Source organism: Balaenoptera borealis, assembly GCF_965194805.1.
Source record: "Balaenoptera borealis genome assembly, chromosome: 2".
Taxonomy (NCBI): Eukaryota; Metazoa; Chordata; class Mammalia; order Artiodactyla; family Balaenopteridae; genus Balaenoptera; species Balaenoptera borealis.
In genome coordinates this window covers 157777036-157789941 of record NC_138867.1, presented here as the reverse complement: position 1 = coordinate 157789941, position 12906 = coordinate 157777036, and the positions used below count along the sequence as shown (strand labels likewise).

General features: G+C 39.5%; 2 protein-coding genes and 2 long non-coding RNA genes across 8 annotated transcripts in view; 2 read left to right on the top strand and 2 right to left on the bottom strand.

The window, feature by feature from the left end:
• BNIP1 (BCL2 interacting protein 1) overlaps positions 1-3357 on the bottom strand; it is a gene marked incomplete at its 5' end in the record, with an annotated part of 19524 nt that extends 16167 nt beyond the window's left edge. The window contains 2 exons of the mRNA XM_082381111.1: positions 187-279; positions 3010-3357. Coding sequence (XP_082237237.1) covers positions 187-279; positions 3010-3357 — 441 coding nt within the window. The remainder of the gene's footprint in view (positions 1-186; positions 280-3009) is intronic.
• Positions 1-12906, top strand: part of LOC309623865 — a 543116-nt gene that overhangs the window by 416353 nt on the left and 113857 nt on the right. The window lies entirely within an intron of this gene.
• On the top strand, positions 961-10125 carry LOC309623858. The gene is made up of 2 exons (XR_014241692.1): positions 961-2730; positions 3062-10125. It is a non-coding gene; the product is annotated as an uncharacterized lncRNA (long non-coding RNA).
• The window catches only part of CREBRF (CREB3 regulatory factor), a 61596-nt gene continuing 55924 nt past the window's right edge, over positions 7235-12906 (bottom strand). For 4 of the 5 annotated variants that reach the window (XM_082381105.1, XM_082381109.1, XM_082381107.1 and 1 more), the window contains one exon: positions 7235-12906. In XM_082381105.1, coding sequence (XP_082237231.1) covers positions 12791-12906 — 116 coding nt within the window. In that variant the 3' untranslated portion in view covers positions 7235-12790. The other variant, XM_082381108.1, reaches the window with a different exon arrangement.

Sequence of the window (12906 nt, the reverse complement as noted above, 5' to 3'; positions counted from 1 at the left end):
CAAAAGTCCCTCATTTTTACCTGGATAGCAGGTTAGTACAGTTACCTCCACTGTCTAAACGTTTACTACTCCCCTGTCTGAACATCCACTGAAGGACCTGGACAGCCCTCGAGCAGAGGTTAGTCCCAGTTCCGAGCCCCGTTCATCGTCACCCAGTTTCAGCACCCCAGCTCTGCAGACACTCACCTGTATTCTGTGCCGCAACTGTTGAAACTTCTCTTTCACTTTAGTATTCAGTTCGGTAAGTGCACTTAATGGTCCTGAACAATCTCCAATATCCTAGGAGACATTGAAGAGATGAAGAGGTCTTTCTCAAGACAATGAAATGAAATGACACCAGCTGTACAGTGAGAGAGTTGGCTTACAGCACAACTAAGTTTGGCCTACTGACTGTGATTCATCCTGATCTTTGCTGTTTACCTCTGCAACACAAGCAAAAACATTATAATTTACATTTTCTCATCCCTCTTTAGGTTAACTCTGAGCAAGCAACATAAAAGCATAGATAGAAACAAAATTGTCTTGACTTATTAGTTCTTGAAGTTTAACAAAACGCCACCCAGCCATTATGAAAGACTTAAAGCAGCTTATACATCTGACAAGAATAAACATCCGAAAGAGATACTATAACTTTAGATCTTTCCAACTTGAAAATCAGGATGCTAAATTCCTGGCATCATATGACAAGATTAACTTCTCGATCTAATTTTACAAACCATCTATTATAAATCACACTGTTTATAGACATGTTTGAAGGTAGATTTAGAATTTGTTTCTGGACATTCAAAATTACCGGGGCCAGGTTTTTTGTTTTTGTTTTTTTGGTTTTTTTGCAAAAGGGCGGAGCTGGTTTTATTCAACAGTCTCAATACAAAAATAACCAAAATGTGTGCAGCAGCGGAATTAGGAAGGACCCTGCCTGACTTCTGCAAGAGTGGGCAGCCCCTTTTTCCCCACAGCCCTGCAGGGGCAGTCAGCTAGCGCAGAGAGCCTCAGGGCAAGGTAGCGGGCAGAGCTCTGCATGGGGGCCTGGCCTTACCTAGTACTGTCCACTCTGAGCACTTCCATCCTCCCTGCCATTGTAAACACCATGCTCAGATCAGGTCTCCCAATGCTGGGCATCAACCCTGCCCCGCTGTTAGGTCCTCAACAGGACAAACTATCCTGGAAACTTCCTTCCATCCAGCCAGACAGGAAGGTAGCAAATAAGAGGTGACGACTCGAGGAAGGATGGGCCACCCCAGCATGGTTGGGGGCACTGCCTTCCCCCAACACTCCTAGGTGGGCTGTCCTGGGCTGACACAGTTCCCAAAGAGGCCACGGCGGCTCCCCAAGGCTGAAGGGAGTTGAGGCTGTGGTGGGCCCAGAGGGGAGCACTGGATTTCATTCCTAAGACCCTAGAGGCCCGGGGAGGGGAGGCCTGGGAGGCTCAGGCGTGCTCCGTGGGGCCGGGGCCACCGGCATGGGAGTGGGCAGGGGCTGCAGCCTGCAGGGGGCCAGCACTGGACTCTGGGAATGCCGGCAGAGGGAATGAGAGGCCGTCAGCGGAGTCTGTGTTGAGGTCCAGCCTCCAGTAAGCTTCACACAGAGGCAGACCATTAGCTTCGCAAAGACTTGAGCTAGACGAGTAATACTCCTCCTCCAGCTCGTAGAGGTCTATGGAGACCTCATCCCAGGGCCAGGTTTTAAAGCAGGCCCTAGAGCCAGATTATGTGGATTCAAATTCTGGTAGTAGCAGTTTATTAGCTGTGTAACCTTGAAAGTTACTGAGTCCTCTGTGCCTCAGTTTCCTCATCACAACATACCCACTTCACAGACCAGGTACCTATGTAAAGGGTTTAGCAGAGGAGCTGGAACACAGTAAGAGTATGCTAAATCTAGCTATAATCAATTGTTCTCATCACGAGAATGCAAATGTTGGAAAATGCAAAAGGGCACTTAAGCAATTTAGATTATGTGAAAAGGCAATTTCATTTGTTCTGAATCTTAAATTTATTTTTCTAGAATTGGCCCAGATGTTTTGTAGTTTACACATGGGAAACGTGAAGTTCAAGAAGTTTAAATGTTTGCATCAAGTTGCCTCACTTGTTCTCTGGATTACTCGTTAAATCACAGTCCTTGCAACATATAATAAGCTATTAATTTGGTTTATTTTGCATCTGATTTCCGTGGGTAGCCTTACTTTCCTTCACCTTTTACGACAGCTAGTTGCAAACTGTGAGTCTACATCGAATGGTTAGTAACATTCGTTGGAAATGGAAACGATCTGCCTAAAAGGAAGGTTTTAAACTTTTGGTTTCTTTTTGCTAAACTCAAGGAACCATTTCTACATTCCTAACTCTCGCCTTGGCCAATTGGTTTACTGCAATACTACCTTCTACCCTTAATTGGCTTAAGGCAAAGGACCTCAATTACCCCATCTGTTAAACGAAAGAGTAGACTCTTAAGTCTTTTCTACAGACTGACTTTCCCTGTCCGGGTCCCAGTTTTGCCAGTATCTGCTTTCTGATCCAGGCAGACTCGATTTCCTCATTTACAACAATCTCAACTACGGTCCAGGTGACGTTCGTTTCACGTAACGAACGGTGCCTCCCATGCCAGGTGACCTTTGGTGCCACGGGGCATCGGACCCAGGGAGCTGGCCAGCAGGGGGCGAGGCTAATGGCTTCCAGGACGCTACCAAAGGATGGAGAGAACGGTATCAGAAGGCGGGGCCAAGCAGGATGACAGGTAAGCTTTGAGGCTGTCGGGGGGGCGAGGCGACGGCCAGAGGTGTGTAGGGGAGAAGCCACAAAGGGGAAGCCTGGTCGGGGCTGAGGTGGAGGGGGTGTCCCGGAATAGGGCGAGCCAACGGCAGCCAGATGGAGTATCAAGGCCAATGGTCAAGGGGACGAAGGGGACGGGACCAAGGGGGAAAAGCTCGGGAGTGAGACCGCCGACCTCACAGAAGGCCAGTGGAGCTTGGGTTTAGGGCTTCTGGACCCCGGCGTGGGGCCCGGGCATTAGTACCTGGATAAGCGCCTTCACCTCCAGATCGAATTTAACAATCTCTTGGTTACAGATCCTGACGTGGACGTCTTGGGGAACCGCCATGTTGGGAAAGCCGGCTACGGGCTGCCGCGGTGCCCAAGTTCCAACGCGTTTTCGCACCGGCTTCCTTCTTCCCCGTCGGGTCTTGCGGCAGCGCCCCCTAGAGACCGGCCTGCGGCGAGCGAGGATGGTAGCGTCGAGTCGTGTGGACTTTCCCTGACTCGTGGGAAAAATCAGTCGGCCTCTTGGTGTGGACCTAGTAAGGCGGAGAGAAAGAGAGGAGGGAATTATCAGCAAGGCTTTAACAGGGGCCTCTCTTCCGCCCATCAGTCATTCTAATGACTGCATATTTTTTGCATAGAGGGGGGAAAAAGACTGGAGGAAAAGTATCAATTGGGATGTCTCTGGAAGGTGGAATTAACAGTTTTTTATATTTCTTTAAACTTTCTTGTATTTTTCATATTTTCTACAGTGAATATAAATTGAGGAGTGAAAGAAAACAAAGACAAATGTTGTTATCATTACTTTTTTAAATGTATGGAATTCAAGGCAGTTTGCTAGGGTACTTCCTGTCAGTCCAGCCCACGGTCCAAGGGATCTTTCTAAAACGCACAACTGATCAAGTCACATTCCAGCTTACACCCCTTCACTGGCTCCTGGTGGTTCCCTTTTGTGTACAATTGGATTTAATAAATTTACCTCGCTGGAGTAGTTTTGATGGATTAATGTAGTTTTGATGGAAATAATTAAGAATAGACCCTCAACAGATGGAGGCTCTTTCATTGTATTTTTCTTATTAACTAATCCAAGTTTCTTAGCTGGACCTCAAGGGCATCAGGTACCCCACCCACCCCTGTCTCCTTCCTGGATTCTTCAAGCTCTTTTTGGACCTGAGGCCTTGGAGGGAACACCCTCCCTTACGGTGTACATCACCCCACTGCACCTAAAAAACAGGCTGTATATTGCAGGCTTGAGCATCTGCCCTGGCTTGAATCCTGCTTGACAACCCACTTCACATCTCTGTGCTTCAGTCTCCTCAGAGGCTAAATGCTGGTGATCACAGCACTGAGTGAAAGATTAAAAGAGGTAATACATAAAAAGCACCAAGCACAATGTAGTAATGTGGTACATGGTAAGAATGCAATGCACATGACTGCTATTATTATATTACTGACATTTGTGGAGCACTTCCCTTGTGCCAGGTACTTTGTACTAAGTGCTCTATGTGTATCATTCTAACTTAACTCTCACAACAACCCTGTGAGGTAGAGTTATCCACTTTTTACAGATGAGGAAACAGGCACAGAGAGATAATGACTTGCCCAGAAAAAGTGGAATTGCTAGGTCAAAGGGTATATGCATTTAAAAATTCTGATACATGCTACTGAATTGCTCTTCATAGAAGTTATATCAATTTACACTCCCACCAGCAATGTGGTACAAATGCCTGCTTTCTCACGGCCTCGTACACATGGTGTGTTAACAAACACTGGGATTTTTGCCAATCTGATTAAGTGAAAAATGCCATCTTTCAATTTTCATTTCTTATCATGAATGAAGTTGAGAACTACTTGTATTTATTCTACTATCTGCTTGTTTTTCTAGTAGGTTGTCAGTCTTTTTCACATCAGCTCCCAGAGTTCTTTAGATATTAGGAGGATTTGCCCCTAGAAATGAGCTTTGTCTCTTAGTCTATAGAATTTTGACTTGGCTTTTATGGTGTTTTGGGCCTTAAAAAAGTTTTATTTGAGATTTTATTTTTACATTTAGATCTTTACCCATTTTGAAATATGTGTTGGCTTATGGTGTGAGATACAGAGCCAAGTTTACTTTCTCCAGAGGGTTACCCAGTTGTTCCAACACTATTTTCTGAACAATCCATCTTTTTCTCACTGGTTTCAGATGCCACACTTACCATATAAATTAAATATAAATAACATAAATTAATAATTTATATTATTTATAATATATAAATACATCTGAATCTATTTCTATACTTTCCATTCTATTCTGTTGGCCTATTCATTCATTCACCAAAATGACACTGTTTTAATATTAGTTTTATGTGTTTTAATACCTGTTAGGATCGAACACCCCATTTTTTTCCCCATGTGAACTTTAGTTTTTTGAAATCGTATTGGTATGTCTTATTGGGGTGGCACTGAATTGTTCATTTAAATTAGGAGGACTGACAGGTTTATGCTGTTGACTGTTCCTATTCAAGAACTTGGTCTATCTTTCCACTTGTTCAAGTCTTCTTCTGTATCCTTCATAGTATTTTAATGTTTTCTTCAGAGCTTGTACATTTTCTGTTAAGTTCATTCCTGGAGACATTTTAAGATTAAAACCTTTTAAAGAAACTGAGGTTGACATTTTTCAGGTCAAACGTTTTGGATCCTCAAGTAGAAGCTCCCTGTTCAGGACATTGAAGAAACCCAAACTCTGCACGCAGTAGAGCGGCCCACATGACCTTGAGCCCCTTTCCCATCATGCTTCTTGCTGGAAATTCCTCTGCAACCAACAGTCGCCAATTGCATCTCCATGAGGCAATGAGAGAAAACATAGTTCCTCTCTTCTCCACCCTCCAACGTACTCCATTCTAACAAAAAAGACTCAATTCTAAGGCCTTCAGCTAGAGGCCATCTTTGAGGGATAGATACAATTTGGTGACCCGCACTCCCCATCACTGACTACTGCCAATGCTGTTTTGCTTCCGTCACCTTTACCTACTGATCCTGAGGCTAGCTTTTGTTTACTGCATCTACTAGGTTCTGGCTTTAGTTCTTTCTGGTTTCCAGACCCTAAGCCCATTATCTCCCTCCTACACAGACATCCATCCAAATATTGCCAGTGACTTGGCCAGGTCCCTTACAGAGGAGTATAGATTGTCTCTGAGTGCTGCAAGCAGATTGCCATTTGAATTGGAGTTCTGTATCATCTAAGCTGGGTCTGGGGTGAGTCCCTGCATCTGGGTCTAGTCTCTTTTGTAAAATGGACATGATCACCCACCTCACTGGGCCACAGAGAGCAGCAGGTGAGTTCCCTGATAGGAAAGCACCTAGCAGGGGCTTAACGAATGCCACCCTAGCCTTCTAGGACTTTCTAATGCCTTCTTCCTATTCTGAACCTTACAGCTGGGATATTAAAGTACTTCCCAACTAATGTTTTTCTAAGGTGCTCTCCTGGTTCCGAAATCAATGTGGGCAACGAGGGACAATTGAACAACCCATCTCACTGGGTGCTACCTAACAGAAGGTTTAGTTTCCTAAGAGCTATACTGGAAGGGCTGGCTCACCCAGCTCCTTAAAGTTCCCGGACTCTGATAGAGGCTCCTGTGAGGTCAAGTCCTGAAGCAGAACCAGTCCATGAGAGGCTAGGCCCACTTTGCTTCCTGACAGCCTCAGTGTCACTCAAATGAAGCAAAAAGGGCTTCTTCAAGGGACCAGGGACGTCATGCACACAGCCTGTCAATTCTCTTAACATACCCCGCTTGATGTGGTACCAGTGTCCTTGCAAATACCTCTGCGGTAACGTACCTAGAACCCTTTGCGTGTTTAACAGCTCTTGTGTTGTTTTGTGGCCCTGTTCACACGTGGCCTCCCTCAGCAGACTAAACGTTAGTGGCGGTCTCTTTAGTCTCCTTCTGGCCAGTACGTAGCACAAGTCTTGGCAGAGAAAATGCTAAACAAATGTTTGTTGGCCGAAGGAACACACTGCTACAGTGGTGTTTACTCAGGTCCCCTGATTTAAAAGTTCTATGTGTATGCCCAGCCTAGCTTGGGGACCTTCTTAGAATTATGAAACACACAAACACATACAAAGGCTTAAGTCAGGAGAGACTCAAAATACCTTCTCTCCCTCAGAGAAATCGCTTGGCCAAAGAATCAAGGAGGAGAAATAAGGATAAACTAAACTATGCTCTAAACTATAAAGAATGTAAATGTTTTTGTCAATGAATAATTCTACGTAATAGCTAAATTTAACTAAAGTATTGAAAAAGCAGCCCAAAGTGTTAAAAAAAAAAATGTTAGCTGTTTGTACACTACACCAAGAGAGGGGCAGCGTGATCAAGAGTTCACTGCTGTCTCTAGTTTGGAATTTTGTTACAGTGGGTTATTCTGAAGGGTGGATGATCACCTTGGAAAGCAACAGAAAAGCAACAGAAAAAGGAAGGACAAAAGCATGAGGCAAACAATTCAAAACCTTTTCTTTTCATCTTTTTTTATTTTAAATTACAAAGGATGTTGCATACACTGATGAATCTGTATCTGACTAGAAGTGCTGAGGGGTTGGAAGGTGACAGAAAACAAAGGCAACGTTTGAAATGCCTTTTCTTCTGAAAAGAAAAACTGCACAACTATTAACCAACATTTAATAGAATAATTTTTAAACAGCTCATGCGTCAACGAGATAAAATTCTTTCTAGACAATAGACAAGACTGAATCCAATAAAAAGTTTCATAGCTCCAGTTAGGGGAGGGGGGAACAAAACTACAGAATATTTATGATAGCATTACAAACAGGATCCTACGCAACTATGCAAAAGAGGTCGCCACATTGTATGAACAAACACTTTGAATTCTTGCCCTTCCGCTCTTCTCTTGTGACGTCTTATGTGCAGTCAGCCCTAGTATCACTGTTAACCACAAATGCTAAGTTATAGGACAAAACCTAGGAAAAGAAGGTTAAAAAAAAAAAAGAAAAAAAAAAAAGCAGGCAGTGGAATACAGTGTCATAAAAATGTGGTGAAAAGGCAGATACAGTACACACATATACATTTCTGTTATTTGGTTCTGAAAAAAACAAAGGGCGAAGGGCAAGACACAGTAATCAGTCCCGCTCACATCCACCCATAATTTAATTAACTACACCATTGTGTTTACATTGTTATGAAAGAGGCAAACTTAGTTCACCCAAACTTGGCACATTGAAATACCCAACTTTGACGTTCCTCACTAGTCACCAAGTCATCAATTCCGAAATACTATTCGGAAGTAGTTTTAAGGTTCTATTCCCTCACCACTACCCCCAAATCTCTCTTTTCTAAAGGGAATGGCAATTTGGCATAATTCAGTTCCTAGGTGTAATTTCTACAATTTCAGTCAGTTTACTAAGCACGAGGATTATGCTTCAACACATAATCCCACTTGTCTATGGAAGTGTAAAACTGTCAGTAGTACATTTTCATCATCTTCCCCCAACATGCTTATTCCTTAAAACGAAACAACCATTCCTACAGTTGACATTCATGGTTACATCCCAATGTGTTTGAAATATTAAAAAAACATGGAGTCATCTTCTCATAATGCCCTTATTAAGATTACAAAGATTACAAAAGAATCCACAAGTATTACGGCACTGTGTGAGGCTTATTTGTCATGATCCGAGGGAAGAACAAGACTGCAGTTCTGTGCAAAGTTGTGGAAATGGCCTTAGTTCCATGGGAAATGGTATTCCACAATAGACTTCACTAGAAGGATAATTTGAAACTTTAACACTGAAAGCATAATTCAATGCGTTCTCAAAATTCAAGTTTCAAGATTTGGAGAGATGCTAACATTCTGTTACATAATTAACTAGAACATACTTGAACAGAATTTTAGGAAGACTATATAAAGAAAGGGAACATAAGTTTTTGTTAATTCCTGCTGAAGGCAACTTGATTTCGTTTCTTAGAAAGTTAACTAACTCTTAGCAGCTAAAATATTTTTGAATGTATGGAATAAAGAAAAGCACATCCATTCTTGACATTTTGGTGAATAAACTAACAGCTTTATTAATGAAGGCAAACATCAGATAACTGTATGAATATTATATATAAAAAAAGAAATCCAAACTAACAGCATTGTATTTCAAAAGTACTGTACTTCTGTTTCTTTTAAAGAGACTTGTCATCTGTTTTATAAAACAAACAAAATGAGTACTCTTCTCCTAAAAAATTCTGGAAAAATGAAAATAGTCAATTTCAAGCTGATGAACTGAACATACCTTTCTTTAAATGCAGACTATTGCTAAGGAGCAAATGAAGTCAAGCATCAGAAAGAAGATGTATGACAAATTCATGAAAGTTAGGAAAAAGGGATGTAGTGAAATTACTGCTAATCTCTCCCCCTCATATTCAAAGACCATTCAAAACTGGTCTTTCATACAAATATAAAATAACAATAAAGAGAGGGAATTTGAAACCATACCCATCTGAAATCCTTCATGATGTTTTTATAATAGCTCTGATTCTCTTACCGAAAAGGTCAAAGTGAAAGATTTAGGAAGTGAAAGGGAATGAAGATGTTTTGTTTTAAATGTACAAGTAAGGCACAATATAAAGCCACATCATAATCTGTCATGAAGGATATAGGAGAGGACAAGAATCGTACATGGTACAGTAGAACAAGCAATCATATTGACTGAAAAAGTGTGGCACCCAATTCAAAACTCAGACAAGATCTTAACAAGAACAACTGGACAGCATGCTTTCATATGGAGACAAACTCTATAAAGAATCCAGTGTATCTGAAAAGAGGAAGAACGTTTTTTGTTTTTTTAAATCATAGTAGTACTAGAGTCAAAGTTTATAATTGCTTTGGGAACAATGGGTTTATTTGAGGTGAATTCACAATGCCTTCACTTAAAGTAAGATTCTGGACTTCATTATGAGCTATCTGTATACCATGTATGAACACAGAAAACCTTTAGAGAGCTCTTCTCTAATGATCTTCACCCAAAAATACATGCCACAATTTTCAAAAACAGAACACGTACAATTGTTGGGGTTTTTACGTTACCCTTATAAGATTTGTTTGTGTGATACACTAAACGTATATATTTTAATGACAATAGAGGAAGCAGATTATTACTGGCATTAAAGTACAACCATTTCTAGACGGTTTTAAATGCCACAGAGTCCCCTGGTTAAAATGTAAAGCTGCACAGCTTGCCTATGTCATCTTTATGATAAAGTTAAAACAGCAAGAGGATTTAACTTTCACTCTACATTTTACTGCCAGGTTTTTATTTAGATCAAGTATCGCTGCAGCATTCTGACCAGCCCAGATTTAGCAGCAAATGGCAGGAATCATATAAAATGCAATTTTTTTTTAACAAAGTGCTTTTCTAAGATATACATACATATATAAATAGGTACAAAATAAAGTGTCAACATTAAAAAGCTCAACTATTTAAAAGCTTTTACCTATTTAACTTAAGTAGTACATATAAAACACTGAAATGCAAGGATATGGAATCTACTAAACAGATTCAAAGTCTTTTTTTGAAATGCAAGACCAAAAAATCAAATTCTGGTTTGCAGACAAGAAAAAGGTATAAAAAACCAGAATTCCTAACAGAGCAGCTAGAAAGGGGCAATTTTATAAACCTCATCATGCTGAATCTCTATCATGAAATGATTTTCACCTGATTGCAAAACTGCCATATTTTGGAACATGTTTCAATTTCCCAGACACATTCTGTCAAAACTTCATATACCTCCAAGTTACAAACCTGTGCTTTGCCTTCTCTCACCTAAAAATGAAAAACTTTACGCAATAAACTTACATTCTATTAAACCATTAGATCTAAGCTTATCTGTTTAGTGTGAATGCACTAACCAGGTACATTTCCACCAAGCACACAGGGTAATCTTGTGCATCACAGTTCAGCTAAGGTGTTAAGACAATCCTTCTTGGAGTTTCTTTTTCATGTCAAAGAAGCATGAAAGCAACATTGCTCACTTGTTACTGTGTGTTTTAGAATCAAACCTTTATAAGCTATAGCTTCATATGCTATCACTTACAAATGGGAAAGTGTGGTGGGGAGGGAGAAAGTAACAGAAAAGGAAACACACTGTATAGACAAAATATAATTAAAAATAAATTCTCCAAGGGGTAATGGAGAAATAGTTGGAGAAATAGATACTTTCCCAGCAGCTAGGTCGGAAATTTTTGGTATTTTTTTTTCTGGCTAAATAGGATTTTTTTTAAGGTATAATTTTTAAGCTACCAGTTTTCAGAGTTCAAAACACAAGATTTGAAAATAAAACAGTAAGAGAGACAGGACGGAAAGATCTGTAGGGAAGGTTTATAACGTTGCCTTGACATAAGAAATTTCTCATCAAGAGGTAAAGCTTTAACATAGTTAAAACACTGACTAATGAAGCTGTTTTATGTGAACAAAAAAGAGCACCTAAAAACTAAATGTGTTAATATTTCTCAGTTCTAGAAACTATAGAAGAAGAATAAGTCACATGTTAAGTTTGAAGAAGCTAGTTTGAAAATACCTGTACAAAAATATAAAAATCTATAAATCTTTGTTTTTGTTTTAAGCTTGTGTTGATCTTTGAAAATATTACATGCACAATAATACATCAACTGGAAAAGTGGCAACTAAAGAATTAGATATATTTAGCTTTTTTCTGTCTTTACATATATATATACATAATACAATAAAAATAATCTGTATTTTGGTTGTTTGGTGGAAGTATACTACAATAAGCTAAATAAACTTTTTAATTTTCAAGGTCAAAAACTATTTTACCAATAGCTTACTAAAATGAAATATATTAAAATTTCCTACAATAAGTGCAGAAATAAAAAGACTTATAGACACCTAAATGGCCACCAACTTATCTACTATGGAAGCGAACTAGAGGAACAGCAAAATAATATCTGTATGTGTGGATGCTCCTTCTGTAGATAATTGGACCCAAACAGAAATAAAATTCACAGTTCAGTAAGATCCCTAACCCTGACCTTTTCGTTTTTCTTTTTTTTCTCCTTTTTTTCATACATTCATACAGTATCATGTAAGCTGTGCAAAACTTTACTTAGACTGGCAGTATGCCATATCAGTTGCATTTGTCTTTGGTACAAAAAATAAAACAATCGCAATAATGTGCAAGTATTTGTCTTCTTCCGGTCAAGTACCGAAATATGAGTTTTCTAGAGCCATCTTTTTTTTGTTTGTTTTTTTGTTTTGTTTTTTATACAATACACAGACTCTGTGGCATATATCTACATTTCAACATAGTCCTATATACATTCAAAAAATTTGAAAAAGAGTTGGAACAAAAAAACATTTAAACCCCATAATTTTTCCATCTATATATCTTGTTTTTCCTCATTAGGGTTTTCATCATACAAAATATTACCAGTTTTATAGTTTCCCCAAAATACAAGGCACAAAGAATATGCTTTTTTTTCTTACTTGCACAGACATTATATATATATATTTATATATATATTTATATATACCATATTGAGCTCGGAAAATGAACATCTAATATGGCACATGGGCATGAGTGCTGGGTTGTGCCATGTACAAGTGAGATTAATGGTTGTGGAAAATTAGAACAAAAAGCAATAATTCTAAAAACAATCTAAACTGACTGTTTAAAAAAATGCTTCCTCAATTTTTTTGTGTGGCTCAGAGCATAAACCTGCCACAATATTTGGCATTTACTATTATCTTCACTCTTTCAAAATGTTTTGATTTAACAGATTTTGCAATCTGTATCTAAACATCTACTTAAATGTATGAGTTTCAGTTCTGATGCCAGTAGCAGTTTTAACCAACGGTTTATGCTCTGAAAATGTAATAATCAAGTATTTTGGATCATGCTTCACTTATGCTACTTAGTTCTTAAAACAATGTAACCTAATTGTAAATGTTTACATAATGCTAAACTGACATGCAAAACAGAATGAAAATTTACAATGAACAACGTGACAAACACAGACATTTCTGACCAGTGGTCCAATGAGGCTGATTACACTTTTGATGTTGGTATCCTTAGTCCTACAAGGCCTCCAGTGGGATTGCCTTCCGCAGTTTTCTCTAACACTTGGTTAACAAATTCTGAGGTTTGCCCAGCAACTGGGAGAC